Source organism: Coregonus lavaretus (assembly GCF_964263955.1).
Source record: "Coregonus lavaretus genome assembly, chromosome: 37".
NCBI lineage: Eukaryota > Metazoa > Chordata > Actinopteri > Salmoniformes > Salmonidae > Coregonus > Coregonus lavaretus.
Window position 1 is genome coordinate 15,705,840 of NC_140024.1, and position 19,633 is coordinate 15,725,472.

General features: G+C 44.5%; 1 protein-coding gene across 1 annotated transcript; it reads right to left on the reverse strand.

Annotated features, from left to right (window-relative positions):
- Positions 1-427: 427 nt before the first annotated feature.
- Positions 428-14,484, reverse strand: LOC311111498 (kinesin-like protein kif7). The gene is made up of 20 exons (XM_084154235.1): positions 14,396-14,484; positions 12,534-12,946; positions 11,835-12,035; positions 11,255-11,657; positions 10,775-11,122; positions 10,386-10,575; positions 9,450-9,593; positions 9,058-9,216; positions 8,765-8,922; positions 8,537-8,649; positions 8,290-8,424; positions 7,331-7,539; positions 6,932-7,129; positions 6,402-6,527; positions 4,867-5,043; positions 4,445-4,660; positions 4,038-4,244; positions 3,643-3,841; positions 1,588-1,749; positions 428-1,211 (listed from the first exon to the last, which is right to left on the reverse strand). Exons 2-20 carry the CDS (start codon positions 12,859-12,861, stop codon positions 820-822), a joined length of 4,065 nt encoding a protein of 1,354 aa, XP_084010361.1. The 5' UTR covers positions 12,862-12,946; positions 14,396-14,484; the 3' UTR covers positions 428-819.
- Between the last annotated feature and the right edge of the window lie 5,149 nt (positions 14,485-19,633).

Here is a 19,633-nt window from a genome sequence, read left to right on the forward strand (position 1 = left end):
AATTATTCAAATTCATTATTTTACACAATATTTGATCACAGCACTGTCAAACCATGGTTCACCAACTCCCTGACCAAAATGGTTGATCTTTATCCCATCACATTAAGTTTCATGCCCATTCTAGTTTTCTAATTCTATGACTGGCCACCCCTCAGAGCCTGGTTCCTCTCTAGGTTCTGCCCTTCTAGGGAGTTTTTCCCTAGCCACTGAGCTTCTGCATCTGCAATGCTTGCTCTTTGGGGTTTTAAGCTGGGTATCTGTATAGCACTTGTGACTACTGCTGATGTAAAAAGGGCTTTATAAAATACATTTGATTGATGTCCAAATGTATGGCATTATGCATTTAAGATAGCATCTGAGCCACCAAACCACGGCTTTCAATATGTTTTATATTATGCCTTTACAACATATTAGTCAGTCAGAGATTACAGAAGCAAGAATCTTATTTTATTTCACATACAGAAATGGGTATTGATGACAAAATAGCAACAGTGAACAGTATAACCTGTTTTCGATGACGACGTCTATTATTGTACAAGCGGAGATGAATTACATGGTGGAAAAGAAAAGTGCTTGATATAAAAAATGAAGAGCATTCTTCCAACATTTATTTATAAAACTACAAATATAAAAAATAAGAACAGATGAATACAAAATATACTTACCGGTTATAAAACAAACACATAATTGTAACAGTATGAAAACAAGCCCATTTTGACACACGTTGAATTTAACTTGATTCTGTTGCATTTTAAACAGGATCCTGCCATTAAGTCCTTTGGCATTTAAACTTGATTCTGCCATGAGGTCCTTGTGCTTTTAAACAGGATTTTTCCTCACATCAATTATGGAATTATTTGAGATCAGTGGTCCGGTGTTGAGGCTGGATCGGCGGGACTCTCTGCGTGATTTGGAAAATGGCAGAGATGTTGTCCCACTCCAAGGCCCCGTGCCTGTCTGAACCACCCGGTTTACAGACGTCTCCACGGCCATCTGCTGCTGTAGCTCCTCCATGCCGCAGGGGTCCTCGGTGGGGAGGGAGGAGCGCCTCCATGTGGCAGGGAGAGTGGCGTTGACCAGCTCCCTTATTTCCTCCCGGGATCTGGTTGGTCTCTCTGTCTCCCCTGGCCCTCCCCTACGGCTGTCATCTGGGCCTCGGCTCAGCCTCTCCACACTGCCACTGCCTGCTGTTCTTCCCTCAAAGACCAGAACTGCAACGCAACATACAAAGTACTAAATATTCACATGCCTCACAGCCCAGCACTGAACAGGACAGACTAGGACAGAAACAGAATACTCAGTCACAAACACTAAATGTTGAATACTTATTATACCCTGACAGATGTGCATTTTACATATGTACTTAAAAAAAAATCTGAGATAGAGAGAGCAGATGTCTTGAGTATTTGAGCAGATGAGGATTATTTTAACAGAAATCAGAGACTGGATTACGTTTTTTGATACCCATACCTTCTGTTATCTTATTATACCAACATTATGTTACATTAATGTACCTTACCCACTGACTAGGGCGCTTTGAAAAAAATGACAATAGTATGCCCCTATCCAAAATGAGCCATACAGTACCCTTTCCCTGCTCCATGGGTTGGCTGGCGTTGCCACACAGCTCCCTAAGCCTGTTGCTCAGTTCCAGGTTGGCAGCCTTGTAGTGGTTGAGCTCTTTACGGAGGTTATGGATCCAGCCTTCGTACTGCCTCTGCCTCCCTGCCAGGCCCTCGTCAATTTGCTCTGTAGGGAAGTAAACATTAGGGGGACCACAACAATACCTGAGGAACACTGCACTGCAGATAATGGGCCTGGTGGCTGTTATCATACGGAGTGTGTGGGAGGATTGAATGGGGGTAAAGACATGGCAAACTGAATGGAAAAATCCATTATATAAAAATAAATAAATAAATAAATAGAGAAACGCGTAGTTGTGCCTGTGACTCATTTTGTTGTCTTGAGGTGGAGCAATAATGGCAAATGTGACTTTGTTGAAAACAAAAAATGTTGTATATACACACTGCTAAAAAAAATAAAGGGAACACTTAAACAACACAATGTAACTCCAAGTCAATCACACTTCTGTGAAATCAAACTGTCCACTTAGGAAGCAACACTGATTGACAATAAATTTCACATGCTGTTGTGCTAATGGAATAGACAACAGGTGGAAATTATAGGCAATTAGCAAGACACCCCCAATAAAGGACTGGTTTTGCAGGTGGTGACCACAGACCACTTCTCAGTTCCTATGCTTCCTGGCTGATGTTTTGGTCACTTTGAATGCTGGCGGTGCTTTCACTCTAGTGGTAGCATGAGACGGAGTCTACAACCCACACAAGTGGCTCAGGTAGTGCAGCTCATCCAGGATGGCACATCAATGCGAGCTGTGGCAAGAAGGTTTGCTGTGTCTGTCAGCGTAGTGTCCAGAGCATGGAGGCACTACCAGGAGACAGGCCAGTACATCAGGAGACGTGGAGGAGGCCGTAGGAGGGCAACAACCCAGCAGCAGGACTGCTACCTCCGCCTTTGTGCAAGGAGGAGCACTGCCAGAGCCCTGCAAAATGACCTCCAGCAGGCCACAAATGTGCATGTGTCTGCTCAAACGGTCAGAAACAGACTCCATGAGGGTGGTATGAGGGCCCGACGTCCACAGGTGGGAGTTGTGCTTACAGCCCAACACACTGCAGGACGTTTGGCATTTGCCAGAGAACACCAAGATTGGCAAATTCGCCACTGGCGCCCTGTGCTCTTCACAGATGAAAGCAGGTTCACACTGAGCACGTGACAGAGTCTGGAGACGCCGTGGAAAACGTTCTGCTGCCTGCAACATCCTCCAGCATGACCGGTTTGGCGGTGGGTCAGTCATGGTGTGGGGTGGCATTTCTTTGGGGGGCCGCACAGCCCTCCATGTGCTCGCCAGAGGTAGCCTGACTGCCATTAGGTACCGAGATGAGATCCTCAGACCCCTTGTGAGACCATATGCTGGTGCGGTTGGCCCTGGGTTCCTCCTAATGCAAGACAATGCTAGACCTCATGTGGCTGGAGTGTGTCAGCAGTTCCTGCAAGAGGAAGGCATTGATGCTATGGACTGGCCCGCCCGTTCCCCAGACCTGAATCCAATTGAGCACATCTGGGACATCATGTCTCGCTCCATCCACCAACGCCACGTTGCACCACAGACTGTCCAGGAGTTGGCGGATGCTTTAGTCCAGGTCTGGGAGGAGATCCCTCAGGAGACCATCCGCCACCTCATCAGGAGCATGCCCAGGCGTTGTAGGGAGGTCATACAGGCACGTGGAGGCCACACACACTACTGAGCCTCATTTTGACTTGTTTTAAGGACATTACATCAAAGTTGGATCAGCCTGTAGTGTGGTTTTCCACTTTAATTTTGAGGGTGACTCCAAATCCAGACCTCCATGGGTTGATACATTTGATTTCCATTAATAATTTGTGTGATTTTGTTGTCAGCACATTCAACTAGGTAAAGAAAAAAGTATTTAATAAGATTATTTCATTCATTCAGATCTAGGATGTGTTATTTTAGTGTTCCCTTTATTTTTAAGAGCAGTGTATTTTGACATGTTCTACCTAAATCCTATAGGTGTGTGTATTTATTTGTGTGAGGCCCACCTCGGCACTGCTGCAGCAGTAGCTGTACACTCCTCTCATGCTCCTTCTGCTGCTGTGTGAGCCTGCGGTCAGTGTCGAGCTGCGTGCGGTCCAGAGCGTTCTCCAGCCACTGCACCAGCTGCTGCTGCTCCTCACCACGCATCTCCAGATCTGCCAGGGCCAGCTGCAGCTTACGCTCCTCCTCACGCAGCGACACCACCTACACACACAATTCATATTATCAGTCAGTCAGCTGCAATTTTTCAATTTACATTCCCCATCTTTCTCTCTCACTCCATTTCCATGCTGCTTTGAATCATAATGGAGATTTGCTGTGTACTCATAGGCTATGCGGCACTGTATTTGAGCCGACAGTGAAAACCACAACAGCAAGGAAGAGGGCCACACAGACAGACCTTGTCAAAGTACTTGCAGAGCAGCGCACGGGTCTCTGAGGCAGACAGGTAGCTGAGTTTGGCCATGAGGTTCATCTCCCATTGGGAGAGCATGCTGGCAGAGGCCCTCAGCTGCCTCTGTCTCTGGGTTATGGCCTCGTTCTTATACTCTATAGCCGCATCCAGAGCCTCGATGGCCTCGTCCAGCTGGAACACAGTCCGCTCCTCCTGGGGACAGAACAAAGAGAACCACAGGGGTTGAAATGGGGGGGAAATACAGGCACATACAATATACCAAACTACAGGGGCACCGACAGCATTGACACTCCGCGCCTAACACACCAAACTACAGAAACTACAAATACTACGTATGGAAAGAAGTGTTGGGGCAGTGTTAGAAGCTTCTGTAAGCCTGTGGAGTCTCTGACCTCTGGTGAGAGCAGGCTGCCCTGCCGTAGCTTGTCATCCAGCTCCACCCTCTGTTTGAGCAGTGTGTCCTTCTCCAGGCGCAGGTTGTTGATCTCCTGGCGGATCTGCTGGGAGTCCTGGGCACTGCTGCTGCGGAGCAGGCCGTTCCTCTCACTCAGCTCCCTCTCCAGAGACTCGATACGGCCAGACAGCGTCACCAGGTCCTTACTGAGGGCCTACGTGGAGAGAAGAGATATACTACAGTTGAAGGAAAGACACTATATATTCGGCCACACTAGTCAATCATTAAATTGACTATGAAATGAGCCCGGCAAACCACTTTACCTGTAGGGCCACTTTGAGTGTGTGTTTGGGAGTGTGTAGGCAACCTAACTGGAATCTCTGTCACACTCCTGCAGTGGGGCCTGTTTAATGTGTGTACCTGACTGGAGCGGAGTCTCTTGGTCTCCAGGCCACTGCGCTCCTGCAACAGGGCCTCCTTCTTGGCTAGGATCTGTTCCCTCTTGGTCAGCTCTCCCTCCAGGTCCTCCAGTCCTTTCCTCTGCTCCAGAACACTCTCCATCTCCTCATCCAGCCAGCGCTTCTGCTCCTCAATCTTCTGCTCACACGGGAACACATGCAGACACACTTCATTTGGATCCACAAAGAAACACGGTAGTACCGTACAAAAAAACTAAATATTTCAGAAGTAACACACATTGCACACAAAAGGGACACACAGCAAATGTAGAGACACACCCCACATCTGAAGAACGTTCAATAACAAGAAATAATTAAACACTTGCGTCTCAGTAATTGTAAATCTATAACTGACGGCAGCTGAGAAATAAACAATCTGATTGCCCATCGCTCAGTGTATTGATCCATATCGCACCTATCTCCATCACATAGAGTGCCAGGTCTCTTACTCTCTTCATTAAAAAGCCCATGCTAAGAGACCCACTAAAACAGGCTTCTTTCTCACAGAGTTCAGTATGGTGGCTATACGTCACGCTGGTCCAGTGTGAGTGTCAGCGTGAGGGTCGTTGCTCTGGGCCTGTCCAGGCACATCAGTGAATGACAGACTTGAGACTCTCTCCACTCAATGTGCACTGTGAAAGTCTGAGATATAAGAACACAAAGGGAAAATCAGCTGCATATAGTTTCTGCGGGATACGAGGCATTTTTCATCTTTCACTCTTAACAATGGAAATAAAGCCTTTGGATGTTTAGGTTTTGTGTCCAGTTGGAAGGTGAACCTTTGCCCCAGTCGGAGGTCCTGAGAGCAGGATCTCTCTGTACTTTGCTCCGTTCATCTTTCCCTCGATCCTGACTAGTCTCCCAGTCCCTGGAGCTGAAAAACACCCCCACAGCATGATGCTGCCACCACCATGCTTCACCATAGGGATGGTGTCAGTGTGAGCTCTGGGCCTGTCCAGGCACATCAGTGAATGACAGACTTGAGACTCTCTCCACACACAGGGAAAATCAGCTGCATATAGTTTCTGGGAGATACAAGGAATTTTTCATCTTTCACTCTTAACAACGGAAATAACGCCTTTGGATGTTGAAACATGTCTTTTGGAAAACTGGCTTTCACGAGAAACAAAGGAAAAAGCCCATATTGCACAAAAAACAAACATGATGACAGGCTAAATATGTAGCCAGCTGATCTCCCGGCCAGGCTAGTTTTGAGTTGTTTATGTCCTTGGCTCATACTGTATATAGAGGAAACCATGTGTAAAACCACATGGTAAAAAAAATACTTTAAAAGGCTGTAGAATTACTTTATAAATGGTGTAGAACTACTGCATAGAGGTGAATGAACATGGTTTGTATGTAACATCTGTATAAATGACTGTATAAATGCTTTTTAGATTCTATGCCTATTGTTTAACTGGTGTATAAATACTTAATCAATTGTTTATATGTGCTATATAAATGCTTCATAAGCATTGTAGAAGCCCCATGTCCCACCAGCTGCTCCTCCAGTGGGATGACAGAGCCGTTGCTGCCGCTGCGTCTCTGTCTCTGGAAGGCAGCAATCTCCTCCGTCTTTATTCTCAGGATCTTCTGCTGCTGTTCATTCTTTATCTCCAGCTCCTGGGGAGGGAGGGATGGAAAGAGGGAGGGAGGGATGGAAGGAGGATTCAGTAAAAACAGAGGGATACCAAGATAGGTAGGCATCATATTCTATTAGCAACAATATCATTTCTATCCAACTGCCTAGTCCTTCTCTCATTTGAGATAACTGATGTGGGGAAATAGCTGCTTAAAATAGTGCTGTGCATAATTCAGGTGTTAGTTACATGTTGGAATTCTGCCCACTCTGTATTTAGGCCACAGTGGAGCGTATGGAATACACTATGAATGCAAATGAGTCATGTGTTGATGTCACGTGATCACTGGAGACTTTAGATGTCACAAATGCCAATCTGTAAAAACCACAGCATTGTCCTGCTCCACTCTTTTTCTTAGCAGGTATTCTACATTCTCCTGGGCTACACCTTGACTCTGTGCGTGCGTCGCTGCATCTCCGTCTCCAGGCGTCGTTTCTGTTGGCTCTCGTGCCGCAGACGTCTCTGCAGCTGCTCCTGCTGCTGCCTCATGCCCTGCACGCTGCGCTCCAGCTCCGATACACGCCGCTCGCTCTGCGCAGACAGCGAGGCCAGCCGCGCCGTGTCCCTCTGACGCTGGCTCAGGACCTAACACACACACACAGATATATATATATATATATATATATATATATATATATATATATATATATATATATATATATATATATATATATATATATATATATATATATATATATATATATATATGAACAAACCGACACAGGCAAGTACAAACATGCACTATGAGCAGACACTAGTGTAGGAGTCTGACTCAGACAGACAGACCTGTACTTTGCTCTGTGCTGCAGCTATCTTCCTGCGACACTCCTGGGCCCTGGTCCTGTCAGTGACACCGCTGGTCTCCTTCTCCTGTTTCTCCAGGTCCTGAAGCTGTCTCTGGGCCTCCTGGACCTCCTGCCTGGCCTGCTCAGCCTCCCCCTCCAGGGCAGAGATCTTACGGCTGTACTGCCTGTTCAGAGCCTGGGCGTCCTTACCTACATTAACACACAGGCAAGATAACATCTGACCCATCACTCAATGGTACATTCCGTATTGTTTATGGGGAGAAAACAGGCATGTGATTGCCATCATATAGAAAGCCAGGAAGGAAAGGTCTTAGAGGGGTACAGTGCATTCGGAAAGTATTCAGACCCATTTACTTTTCCCACATTTTGTTACGTTACAGCCTTATTCTAAAATGGATTAAATTGTTTTTTTTACATTCAGAGACTTGTCCCGAAGCCACTGCTGCATTGTCTTGGCTGTGTGCTTAGGGTCATTGTCCTGTTGGAAGGTAACCCTTCGACCCAGTCTGATGTCCTGAGAGCTCTGGAGCAGGTTTTCATCAAGTATCTTTCTGTACTTTGCTCCGTTCATCTTCGCCTCGATCATGACTAGTCTCCCAGTCCCTGCCACTGAAAAACATCCCCACAGCATGATGCTGCCACCACCATGCTTCACCATAGGGATGGTGCCAGGTTTCCTCCAGACGTGATACTTGGCATTCAGGCCAAAGAGTTTAAGATTGGTTTCATCAGACCAGAGAATCTTGTTTCTCATGGTCTGAGAGTCATTTAGGTGTCTTATATATATATATATACATACATTTGCCAAAACAAACTGTTTTCGCTTTGTCATTATGGGGTATTGTGTGTAGATTGATGAGGAAAATAAATAATGTAATCAATTTTAGAATAAGACTAACGTCAAGGTGTCTGAATACTTTCCAAATGCACTGTATGTACCTGTCTTGACCAGTTCTCTGATGAGCTCCTCCTTCATGCGGATAGTGACAGACAGCTCTCTGATCTTCTGCTGGGCCTGTAGCAGGCCCCACTCTGACCCCAGACCCACTGAGCTCTCCCCTACACTGGAGTTGGCTGCACAGAGAGAAGGGGACGCAAACACACGTTAGTTCTTCCACAGTCATGAGTTAACTTTGAATGAGTTAATTTAGAATTTGATTAGGCTCTGTCCTGCTGTGGGACTCACATGGTCGCCGGGTGGAGAGTTGTTCAGAGGCAGGCAGCTGAGACAGGAGACCTCTCCCTACAGCTGCTGATCCACCCATGACATCTCTCTTAGCCCAAGTCAGATTCACCTGTCTAAGAGATACATACAGTAGCCATCAATAACCTAGACAGTCAATTATGCTTGGGCATCATATAATCTGCTTGATCTCACTCTGTTTCAAATAAATATGTGATATTCTGTCCATACTTCCGTCTGTCTTGGCTCATGTTGACGTAAGCGTCCTCTTCCTCAGAGTCCTTCACCTCTCCTACTCCTAGATCCTCGTGGTCATGAGAAGATTGAGCATAACCACACTGGACCTGGTCACCAAATGATCTGCTCTCCACACAGTCCACTGGACCAACCTAGAGCCAACACAGTCACACTCTCATAGCACACAGCGACATACACTGTGGAACACACTACTGATTAACGTTGAGACTGTGGAACTTCATGCCAGTTTTCATTCCCCTACTAAGAGGTGCTGATCAGTCAGTTACCCGTTTGTTGGTGAGTCCGTTGTGGGCGTGGCGTGTGGAGCCCAGGGGGGCCGTGTGGGGGCGTGGTGTCAGGTGTAATCCCAGCCCCAGTACACCTGGCCCAGAGAGCAGACACTGCAGCTCCACTATCACGTCCTGCTGCTCCTGTAGCTTATCACTCTAGGGGAGGGGGAGAGAATATAACATTTAATCAATTAACAATGTTGATCATCTTCTCAATGATTATCTACCGAGACTAGTACTAAAATCTAGGAGGCAAGTGAGGACAGACACTAAGAAAATAGACTAAATGTATTTGGAAATGTATTTGCCTTTATTCTTTGATGATTACAGTGCTGTCATGTTGAACACCAAAATGTCAGTAAGAAGTCAAAATGCTTTGTAGTTCTGACCTGCTGTTTGTACTGCTCCATGGCGTCCTCCAGAGCAGCCAGGAAGTCTGTGTTCTCTCTCTCCAGCTGCTGGACCTGGCCCTGGAGCTGAGCCACACTCTCCTCCCTCTCACGGCCCCATTCCTCCCCACCAGTCTCTGCCTCCTGTGGGGTTCAATGACAGATACAGTATGAGTCAGAGAGCACAACAGCACTTCCTGGATTGTTCTGTGAGATGAATGATGCCTTGCCACCATAACTTCATCAGGTTGTTTGAATGCTTTTAGGATAGGATGAACTAGGGCTGTGTGATATGGCCAAACTATCACATCACAATATAATACGCTATGGCAGTATTTTATGTTTCTGAAAAATAAACATTCTAAATATGTTTTATGAGCAGTGAAACCTCTCTCTTCACCTCTTCCTCTCTGAACCTTCTCTGCATGTGCAGGGTATCATTTATCCAAAATAAAATACTTTTGACCACTAGCATCGGGTACGCATGCACTAGTGGAGATCCGACGGATGAGAGTGGACCAAAGTGCTTAAAAGTATACCACCCTGTGCACACAGAGGAAAAGGTTATCCAGCACTCTGGCAACATCTTTACTTTGGTGAGTTACCACAACAAATTCATTTTAAGTGGTTTTAATGGGCTTTCTCCAGTCTGACTGCTTTAAACTCAAATCATACTAGGAAAACATTGACAGTGAAGTAGTCCACTTTATAGAAATGTTCATTTATTTAACACTGTATCAACATATCGCTATAGACAGCATTGTAAAAATCCATACCAGTATGTGGATCCATACCAGTATACCTTAAAATACGATATATTGCTCAGCCCTAGGATGAATCTCTAGTTGATAAGATTAACATTTTGTTAAACATTTTCTTTAAATAGCTTTATGAATATGTAGTGAGTGATGTAGCGATTGTTAATTTGTGTATGACCTGGTTCTTGACGGCAGCCCTCCCCCTCAGAGCGGCGGTGTCCTCGGTGGAGCTGCTCTCGATGCCGCTGTCAGGTCCTGAGGCGGTGGTCAGGCCGCTCCGTTCTTCCTCCACAGAACACAGCCAGTCCTTCACCCTCAGGCCCTGCTCCGCAGTCAGCGCCCCCTCACCCTGCAGCTCACGCAGCAACCTGGGGATGGGTACACAGACTTACATATTCAGACTACTCCTGAGCTCATTAGCCAAACAACACCCACACACACACATCAGTCCTCACAATAAAGTGCACTTTGTTTATGAAACTGATTATATTACTTCTAGTCAACTACTGAACTCATTGCCAGTGATTATTAAGAAAATTAGAGCAGTTTGTGGGTGTTTCATCTCACCTGTATGCAGTGTCAGTACAGGTCCTGTAGTGGGCACTCTGGGCTTGCAGTCTGATGATCTCTCCCTCTCCGGGGCGCGACCGCCTGTCTGGGTCGGAGCGGGCGATGATACGGGTCTCTGAGCGTTGACGGTTCTCAAGGGCCCTGCGGAGAGCCCGGATCTGCTGCTCCAGCCCCTCCACGCGGTCCGGCTCTCCTCGGCAGTTTACTGTGGCCCGGTTCTGGATGTTGCGGGCCCGCTTGGCGTAGTTCAGTGTGTTCAGGCTCTCGTCAAAGTCCGCAGAGGAGGGGCTGATGCAGGCAATCATCAGTGTCTTGGCGTTTCCTCCCAGAGAATCTTTCAAGATCCTGAATACAGAATTTAAATGTCAGACTTAAATACACATGTCAATAGGGGGTAAATGATTTGCTTTAAAAAATATATATATATCCTGCACACCATTTTATGAGTCCCCAAATGTTAGTTAGAGGACTATATACCTGGTGATTTTGGAGTCCCTGTATGGTATATGGGTGCCTCTCCTTTTGGGGTCTCCCAGGGCTCCTATGACATTCCCAAGGGCCAGCAGGCCACTGTTGATCTGGATGCTCTCCTTCAGCCTCTCCCCTGTGTTCCCTGTGCGGAGGATCCTCTCCGACCCCGCCAGGTCCACAAAGTGGAACTTAGAGGAGAGGACGTGAGGCCCGGTGCCCGTGGTGGTGTTACCATGGGCCCGGGAGCCGCCGCGGCGCTGGTCCATGTGCACGCTGAAGATGGTGTGTGAGCGGCTGGAGTGGGGGTTCATCTGGGTGGCGCCCGTGTGTCTGGCCGTGTTGCCAGACTCCAGCAGGCTCAGCACCTCGTCCAGCCCCTCCACCTCACACTCCTTCACCCCGCACAGCACTGCAGAGAAGCGCACACACGAGCACAGACAGAGACATGAATAACTAACACACATGACTTTGACTACTCCCTACCCTCATGTTGAACTTAAAGATCCCTGACAACAAAGAGATGCTTGTTTGCAATAAATATTTGTTGAAAAAAACAAAAATATATAATAACAAAAAACATCCATACCAATGTTGCCCTTGTCATCCTCTCTGATGTGGATGTCCTTGCTGGCTGTCTCCACCTCCAGCAGGTCCCTGAAGTCCTCCTTGTACACCTCCAGGTAAGACACTCGGACAGAGAAGTCACTGAGGTCATTCTCATCCAGCAGCTTGAAGACCTCAGCCACAGCCCTGGGGATGATGCCCTGCTCCTCATCCCTAAAGGAAGCTACACACAGACACTGGGTTCATATACCCTGTATGGTATAGCCTAGTAACCTCTCTGAGGACAAATAAGTATGTAGGTACAGTATATAAAATCATTGCCTGCAGCTTTGCACTGTTTTCATTGAAGGAACACGTACCACTGACACACACATGCACCACAGAACTTCATCACACACAAACGCTCTGTGTTATAACCATAATCCACCCACACAGCTTTGCCATCTCACACACCAGTAGCTCAGATGGCAAGCCTGTCTGGTATGGACTGTTCCCGCAGGCTGTGGCAGCTGCATTGTAGGAAGTGCAGTTGGCTTCCAGGATGGGTGTGAACTCTCTGCCTATCAGCATTTCTATATCACACACCAGAAGACGTGCATCTATTCTCCGCTCCACTACACTACAAGCTAGTACATCTCCTCTGATGGGAATCAAAAGCCATAGAAAAAAATGATGAAATCACCAAACATTGCAGGTAGCGGGGAAGAAACCAGAAACTCACAAATGTTGGCCTCTCCGATAGTGTATGTCTTGCCAGAGCCTGTCTGTCCATAGGCGAAGACAGTGGCGTTGAAACCCTGAAAGAAGGCCTCTATGAGGGGCTGGACACACACAGCGTACACCTCCTCCTGGCAGCTGGTCTCCTCAAACAGGAAGTCACAGTGGAAGTGTCGGTCGTGACCCAGAGTGACCCTGCGCTGCTCAGGGTCAGCCGTCATGCAGCTCTCGTGGCTGTGCAGCAGCTCCTTGGGCAGCAGGGGGCGCACTCGAACAGCGACCTGCACCGCCGTGTCCTCCGCCCTGCCATGGCTAGGCACTTTGGGAGACATCGCTGGCAGGCTGGGCTAGTAGTCAGCGGTCCAGGACTCCCTTTGGGGTCTGGTTTGTGATTTCAGTCATCTTAGACAGGACATCCTACACAGGCCAAAAGATCCACACCCAACATCACTCATACAGATTTTTTTTTAAATAATCCTCATACAGAAAATATGTTAACATTCAATGTGATCCATGTTGGAAAGAAAGTAAATGTGTGAAAGAAAGAAAATGCTAGTAGAAAGAGGCAAAGAAATATATCATGTAAATAACATAAAATAGGCCTTGCTCTATCTAGTTATATAGACAAAGCCAAACTGCTTGTCATTCAGGAGAAGTCCATGCTATGATGGGAACTTCATAGATGGCATTGTTATCTGGTCATAATAAAATAAGCATCTAGTAAAACAATATGTGGATTTGTGTAACTGGCTAGTCATCTGCTAAACAGCACATTCAGTCTGAATTAGTTTTGGGGATTTTTATACATTAATTACTTTAATTAGCATGGAAAAGATGTCTGACGTCTTGGCCGCCAAGTAAACAAAAACTTTGAGTTGGAACTCGCACAGCCTGCAGGCTAGCTTTAGCTTAGCTACACACAGGATAGCATAGCTCTGGTCCATTGCGTCTCCATTGCATAGACGAACCCAATCAACGATTTGTAGAGAGTAGACCCAAGGGTAAAGATGTTGCCAGACTGCTGACTGGAGAACTTTTCCAGTGATCTGTATATAATGACGAGGTGCTCATGTCTCCGCCCTAATAATGGGAAGGCAGGCGACAAGTTTAGGTAAAAAATAAGCCCATACAAACGCATTGGGCTTATTTCGGACATATTCTGGCGAGAGTGAAAGCTCTCGCGTCGCATCTTCCTCTCTGACCCTTCTCTGCGTGTAAAGTGTACCATTTATCCAAAATAAAATACGTTCGACCACTAGCGTCGTGTGCGCACGCACTAGTGGAGATCCGACGGATGAGAGTGGACCAAAGTGCTTAAAAGTATACCACCCTGTGCACACAGAGGAAAAGGTTATCCAGCACTCTGGCAACATCTTTACTTTGGTGAGTTACGGCAGTATTATCTGGATGCCAGTCACTAAACAAAAGTAATTTACAGCCAAAAATAACACTCATTCAGACTGAAGATGCTGTTAGGAGATGACCAGCCAATTCGTTGTCGTCGCGCGATGGACCAGATCTAATGATAGCCCTCGGTAGCTAGTTAGATAGTTAGCGAGGAAAGCAACTTTTGTTGCTAACTAACTAGCTGGCTAACCTTGTTTTATGAGAACAACAAAATACATACATATACACCGTAACGTTAGTTGCCAAAATAGCTAGTTTGGTTGAGCATCTTCACAGAACGCCATGGTTAGCTAGCAGTAGTTGGCCAAAAAAGTTTTAGCTAGCTAGTTAGCTAACGTTAGCTACAACGTTTTTTGTTGTTGTTGCACATAAATGAGTTATCGCGTACCTCTCATGCACACATAAAGCATGCAAAAACAAATGTGTGAAATTAATACGTAAATAACATATTGCACTTACTGAAAACTTTAACTTTTCATCTTCCAATCTATTAACCTCCAGCAGAGAAACTTGAGTTGCAGGAACAGTGTGGGAATGTTTGGATGAAGTGATGTCATTCAGTAGACACTAGCAGATGCCTGTCCGAAGGGTTTTGACTAAATCTTTGGGTATCCAGCCATGACCGGAAGTGACTTTTTCGTAGCAGGGAGAATTTACGCAGCAGGTTAGGATAATTAGGTTAATGTCAGGAAAAGGGTTAGCTAAAATCCTCTACTAGCCTGCTATGAAAAGTCACTTCTGGTCGTAGCTGTACTGTATCGCTCTGGTCCAATGATCCATAGACTGTAATCAAACAAACCATGATTCTGAATCTTCTCCGGTTGTTTTACATTTGAATAAGACAGGAGAAATAAGAGTACTCTAGCAAATATGCAGTAGGTTATTTGGCAGTTTATCCTTAAATATTAAAACATGGTTAATCATAGTCTCATTATTATTATTATTGCAATATCCACATGGTTATATTATGTTATCTATGTGATTGAATATAAAGTGCATTCAGAAAGTATTCAGACACCTTCCCTTTTTCCACGTTGTTACGTGACGGCCTTATTCTAAAAATGATTAAATACAACATTTTCCTCATCAATCTACACACAATACCCCATAATGACAAAGCGAAAACAGGTTTTTAGAAATTTTTGCAAATGTATTACAAATAAAAAACAGAAATACCTTATTTACATAAGTATTCAGACCCTTTGCTATGAGACTCGAAATTTAGCTCAGGTGCATCCTGTTTCCATTGGTCATCCTTGGGATTTTTCTACAACTTGATTGGAGTCCACTTTTGATTGATAAATGATTGATACTACACAGAAAACGCCACAGTCTTTGATTTCATTCATACTTCATTTTGAAGATTCCATGAGACAGATTGCCGCTTGTTCTGGCTTTGTTGGTGATGTCATGCTGTTTTCTTCAGCATTGAAGGTCCCCAAGAACACGGTGTCCTCCATAATTTTTAAATGGAAGAAGTTTGGAACCACCAAGACTCTTCCGAGAGCTGGCCGCCCGGCCAAACTGTGCAATCGGGGGAGAAGAGCCTTGGTCAGGGAGGTGACCAAGAACCTGATGGTCACTCTGACAGAGATCCAGAGGTCCTCTGTGGAGATGGGAGAACCTTCCAGAAGGACAACCATCTCTGCAGCACTCTACCAATCAGGCCTTATGGTAGAGTGGCCAGACGGAAGCCACTCCTCAGTAAAAGGCACATGAAAGCCCGCTTGGAGTTTGCCAGATGGCACCTAAAGGACTCTCGGACTTGAACCCGATCGAACATCTCTGGAGAGACCTGACAATGGCTGTGCAGCGACGCTCCCCATCCAACCTGACAGAGCTTGAGAGGATCTGCAGAGAAGAATGTGAGAAACTCCCCAAATACAGGTGTGCCAAGCTTGTAGCGTCATACCCAAGAAGACTCGAGGCTGTAATCGCTGCCAAATGTGCTTCAACAAAGTACTGAGTAAAGGGTCTGAATACTTATGTAAATGTGATATTTCAGTATATTTGTATTTTATACATTTGCAAAAATGTCTAAAAACCAGTTTTTGCTTTGTCATTATGGGTTATTGTGTGTAGATTGATGAGGAAAAAAACAATCAATTTTTAGAATAAGGTTGTAGCATAACAAAATGTAGAAAAAGTCAAGAGGTCTGAATACTTTCCAAATGCACTGTATGGATCATGTTTTGTCATGTTTCTGCAGAAAGCCAGCTGGAGTCATGTTAAAAATGACCTTTCCCAAATAAATAAATGCAAATTTCAAATAAACCAGTAATAACACTATCAATTTATGTAAAGGTCTTGTTTTGGGTATAGTATCATGTCCTTGCTCATTAAAGGCCCAGTGCAGTCAACAGCTAGTTTTCACTTTTCCCCTCACACTCAGACCACTCCCGGACAGTCTACAAAATGATTGCTTGAGAAATTGCTCTTTGCTATTAGAAGTAATTTTTGTTTCGACCATTTTTGTTGAAAACAATCACAGTAATGTTCTTAATTGTTACCCAGAAATGATTTGATATTGAGATAAAAGTGGCTGCATTGGATCTTTAAGAAATTGATTTGGAAACTCAGAAATATTGGATATATGCTTGGAAAGTCATTTCAGTAGGCTATTGCTGCTGAGCCGTCTCAAACCCACTCAACCTAACCCTATGGCACAATTAATGACCTAAGAAAAATGTAGACAGAGGAGGCCTACTCCTAAAATGATCCCAAAGGTATTTCTCCAACATTGAGTTCATCTTTGTATAATCTATTATGGATTAATTTCAAAATTCACTGTATAAAACATAATATTTTCACTGTACTTCAGGCCATTTTAATACTCCATTTTGCAAAAAGACCTTGGAGATGATTTTTCCTGCAGTATAGCCTGAGATTATTATAACATTTAGCAGTTAGATCTTTATCTTTTGGTTGTTTGTCCATTTCAGTTAAGAGGCACCATCAAATTATCCAGCTTTCTACAGCATGCCGCTTTTCCATAGAGATGCATTTCTACAGCACAGTGAAAGGGTTGTCGAGTTTCACCAACAATGACCCTCAAGGCCATGGAAATCAGACTATTCCATACTGATTTGTTCTAGGCCGATGTCTGTATTTTAGTAAAGGTTGCCATGGTAGTAACCATGGAAACATCCTACACTGATCTCAGAGTTGAAGGTAACGCCCACTCTCATTGTTACTCTCTGTGATGCATATTCATAGCCACGAAAAAGCTATTACAAATTGGAGTCATTAGGCTTCCATTTAATATCTGTCCATCTCTCTCTGCATCCAGTAACTACTGTAAATGCAATAAATACAACTAATTTCCACCAATACATTCTTCTTTCCTTGCGGCGAATGAATTTATAATTCTATAGAGGTCTAGAATTTCACTAAATTGTCAAGGCTATACTGCTGGGACATTATACAGGCTTACCTGTTCAAGGTTTACTGCTTACTATTTGCCACTCAAGGGCTATGGAATGACATCTGTAAACAGAGTGTGTGCATTGTGTTATTACAGTGTTAATAACCTTCTGATTGGTAACACTAAAGAAAAAGTTAAGAACCTATGCTAACATTTCATAAGACTTGATCGAATAAGAAATCACAACACATAATCCATTATTTTATAAAATATTTCAATACATTTGCATTTTCTGTTAAGATGTATAAATCCCATTACTGATCATGGATGGTAGTTCACAGCTCACACTGGTAATATCAGATATATAAAGTTCAATAAGACGTGCTCAACTCTTACCAAGTTCACTAGTATTAATCTTTGAGTATTTATTCATGCTGAGTATTTATTAATTTAGACAGAAAACCTTGAGAAGAACCGTGGCGAAAGAGATGAAGGACTATGGCCTGTCATGGAATACCATTCCCAAAAAGGCTGGAGATCGGCAGCAGTGGCGCTCTCTCATGGAAAACTTGTATTCCACATAGGAACGAAGAGGATTAAGTATGAGTATTTATTCCATATCAACACTCACAATGGACCCACTTCGGCTGGCCATTAAGCCTTCATCAGCATCTGATGACTGAAGGATCTATGGCCGAAATGTGTCCATTTTAACATCAGATGTAGCCAAAACACAGAACTGACAAAAGCCATTATATTTTAAAAGAAGAATAAAAGACGCCTCTCAATCAAGATGGTGAGTGGTCTTTAATGGTAATAGACATACATTATGTGAATTTGTGAAGAAATGTCAAAGAACACATAAGCCATAGGAAATGACAATAGTTTACAGTGCATCCCACAATTTCAAAATAAGAGTCCCCTCTTCCTAACCGTTCTTCGAATATGTCTCTACTAAAAGCTTGAGGAGTCATTGATGCATGAGTTCTGGACACTGAGGTAGACTATGACTTGTTGTCTGGGTGCTGTATTTACAACAACAAAATCACTAGTCTTCCATTGCGTCCAGGACCACAAAAGTCAGAACTCTTCACCTTGAGCTGTGGCTACGTTTCTGTTGTAGCGTTCTGTAAGGTCAGCTTGTATGGTATCCCTCTGAATTACAACGCAGTGTCATCTCCCTACGGAAAAGAAAAAGACATGACAAGCTCGATCAGGGCCAGCCAGATACATTGTAACATTTCATTTACCACCTGTATTAATTACTAGGAAATTAAGACAAATAAATTCAAGACTGCAGTTATAGCTACTAAACTGTTTGAATTGTACAGTAAGGCTCCATGTGCCCTTACAAACCCTGTTTTGGAGAAGTTAATAATGTCATGGTGTAAAATCCTAATGCCCTTTCCAGTGAGTGGGCAGTCTCCCAACTCCATAATATTCTCCTTCATTTCCGGACACTGTCACCTGTGTCCCCCTCCACTCTCAGTGCTCAGGAAGGACACAGTCAATACAGCCACAGCACTCCGAGTCTAATGAAACCCATCAATGGAGGGGCTGTCCTTGTAAACGCTCAAACTGCATTTAATGCATAGTGAAACCAATGGTCCAAGTGACACTGAGGGACACAGAGAAACTAATGTGCAATAGACCGTGTTTATGCACATAATTTTCCTAAGATACCTTCAATCACGATCAGATCTCTTGATTGGATGCATTGAAGTAGAAATAAAGAGTTCAAATAGGACATGATACTTCACCCGCTATCCTCTCTGATGAATATTTAGCAATTCTGTTTTACAATCTGAACATACTGAGTAGTAGAAGCTAGCACAGTCTTTCAGTGTCAAATTATTAACTTGCTCATCAAAGGCAGTTCAACCTGTCTGGATGATGCTGAAAAGGTGCTGAAAGGGAGTTGGGTCCTTGAATTGTAAACGAGTCAATGTGAAATAAGGCACTTGGGTAAATGAATGATTCGCCACTGATCTTAGCAGGTAGTATAGAGCTGTGTCTAGCACCTCTGACACAGACAGTCTGGACTGGGGCTGTGGCTAATCTGCTTAATTTGAAATGGTATTGTGACTGCTTAGCCTTAGACCGTCTCTCCACTCTTCTCCATCCCCTTTGCCTACACGACAAACACCTACACAAACACATCATCTTATATCAATGAATATATCATTATTAGCCTCTAAATAGCTTTTTGTCATTACCCTCCACTGACAGGCTTGGCAGTGTACTAACTGGCCTGATTAGCCTATATTCAAGTCACATTTATTTTGCATAAGGAACTGCTTGGGTTATCACAAACAAAAGCAGAGGTCATAATT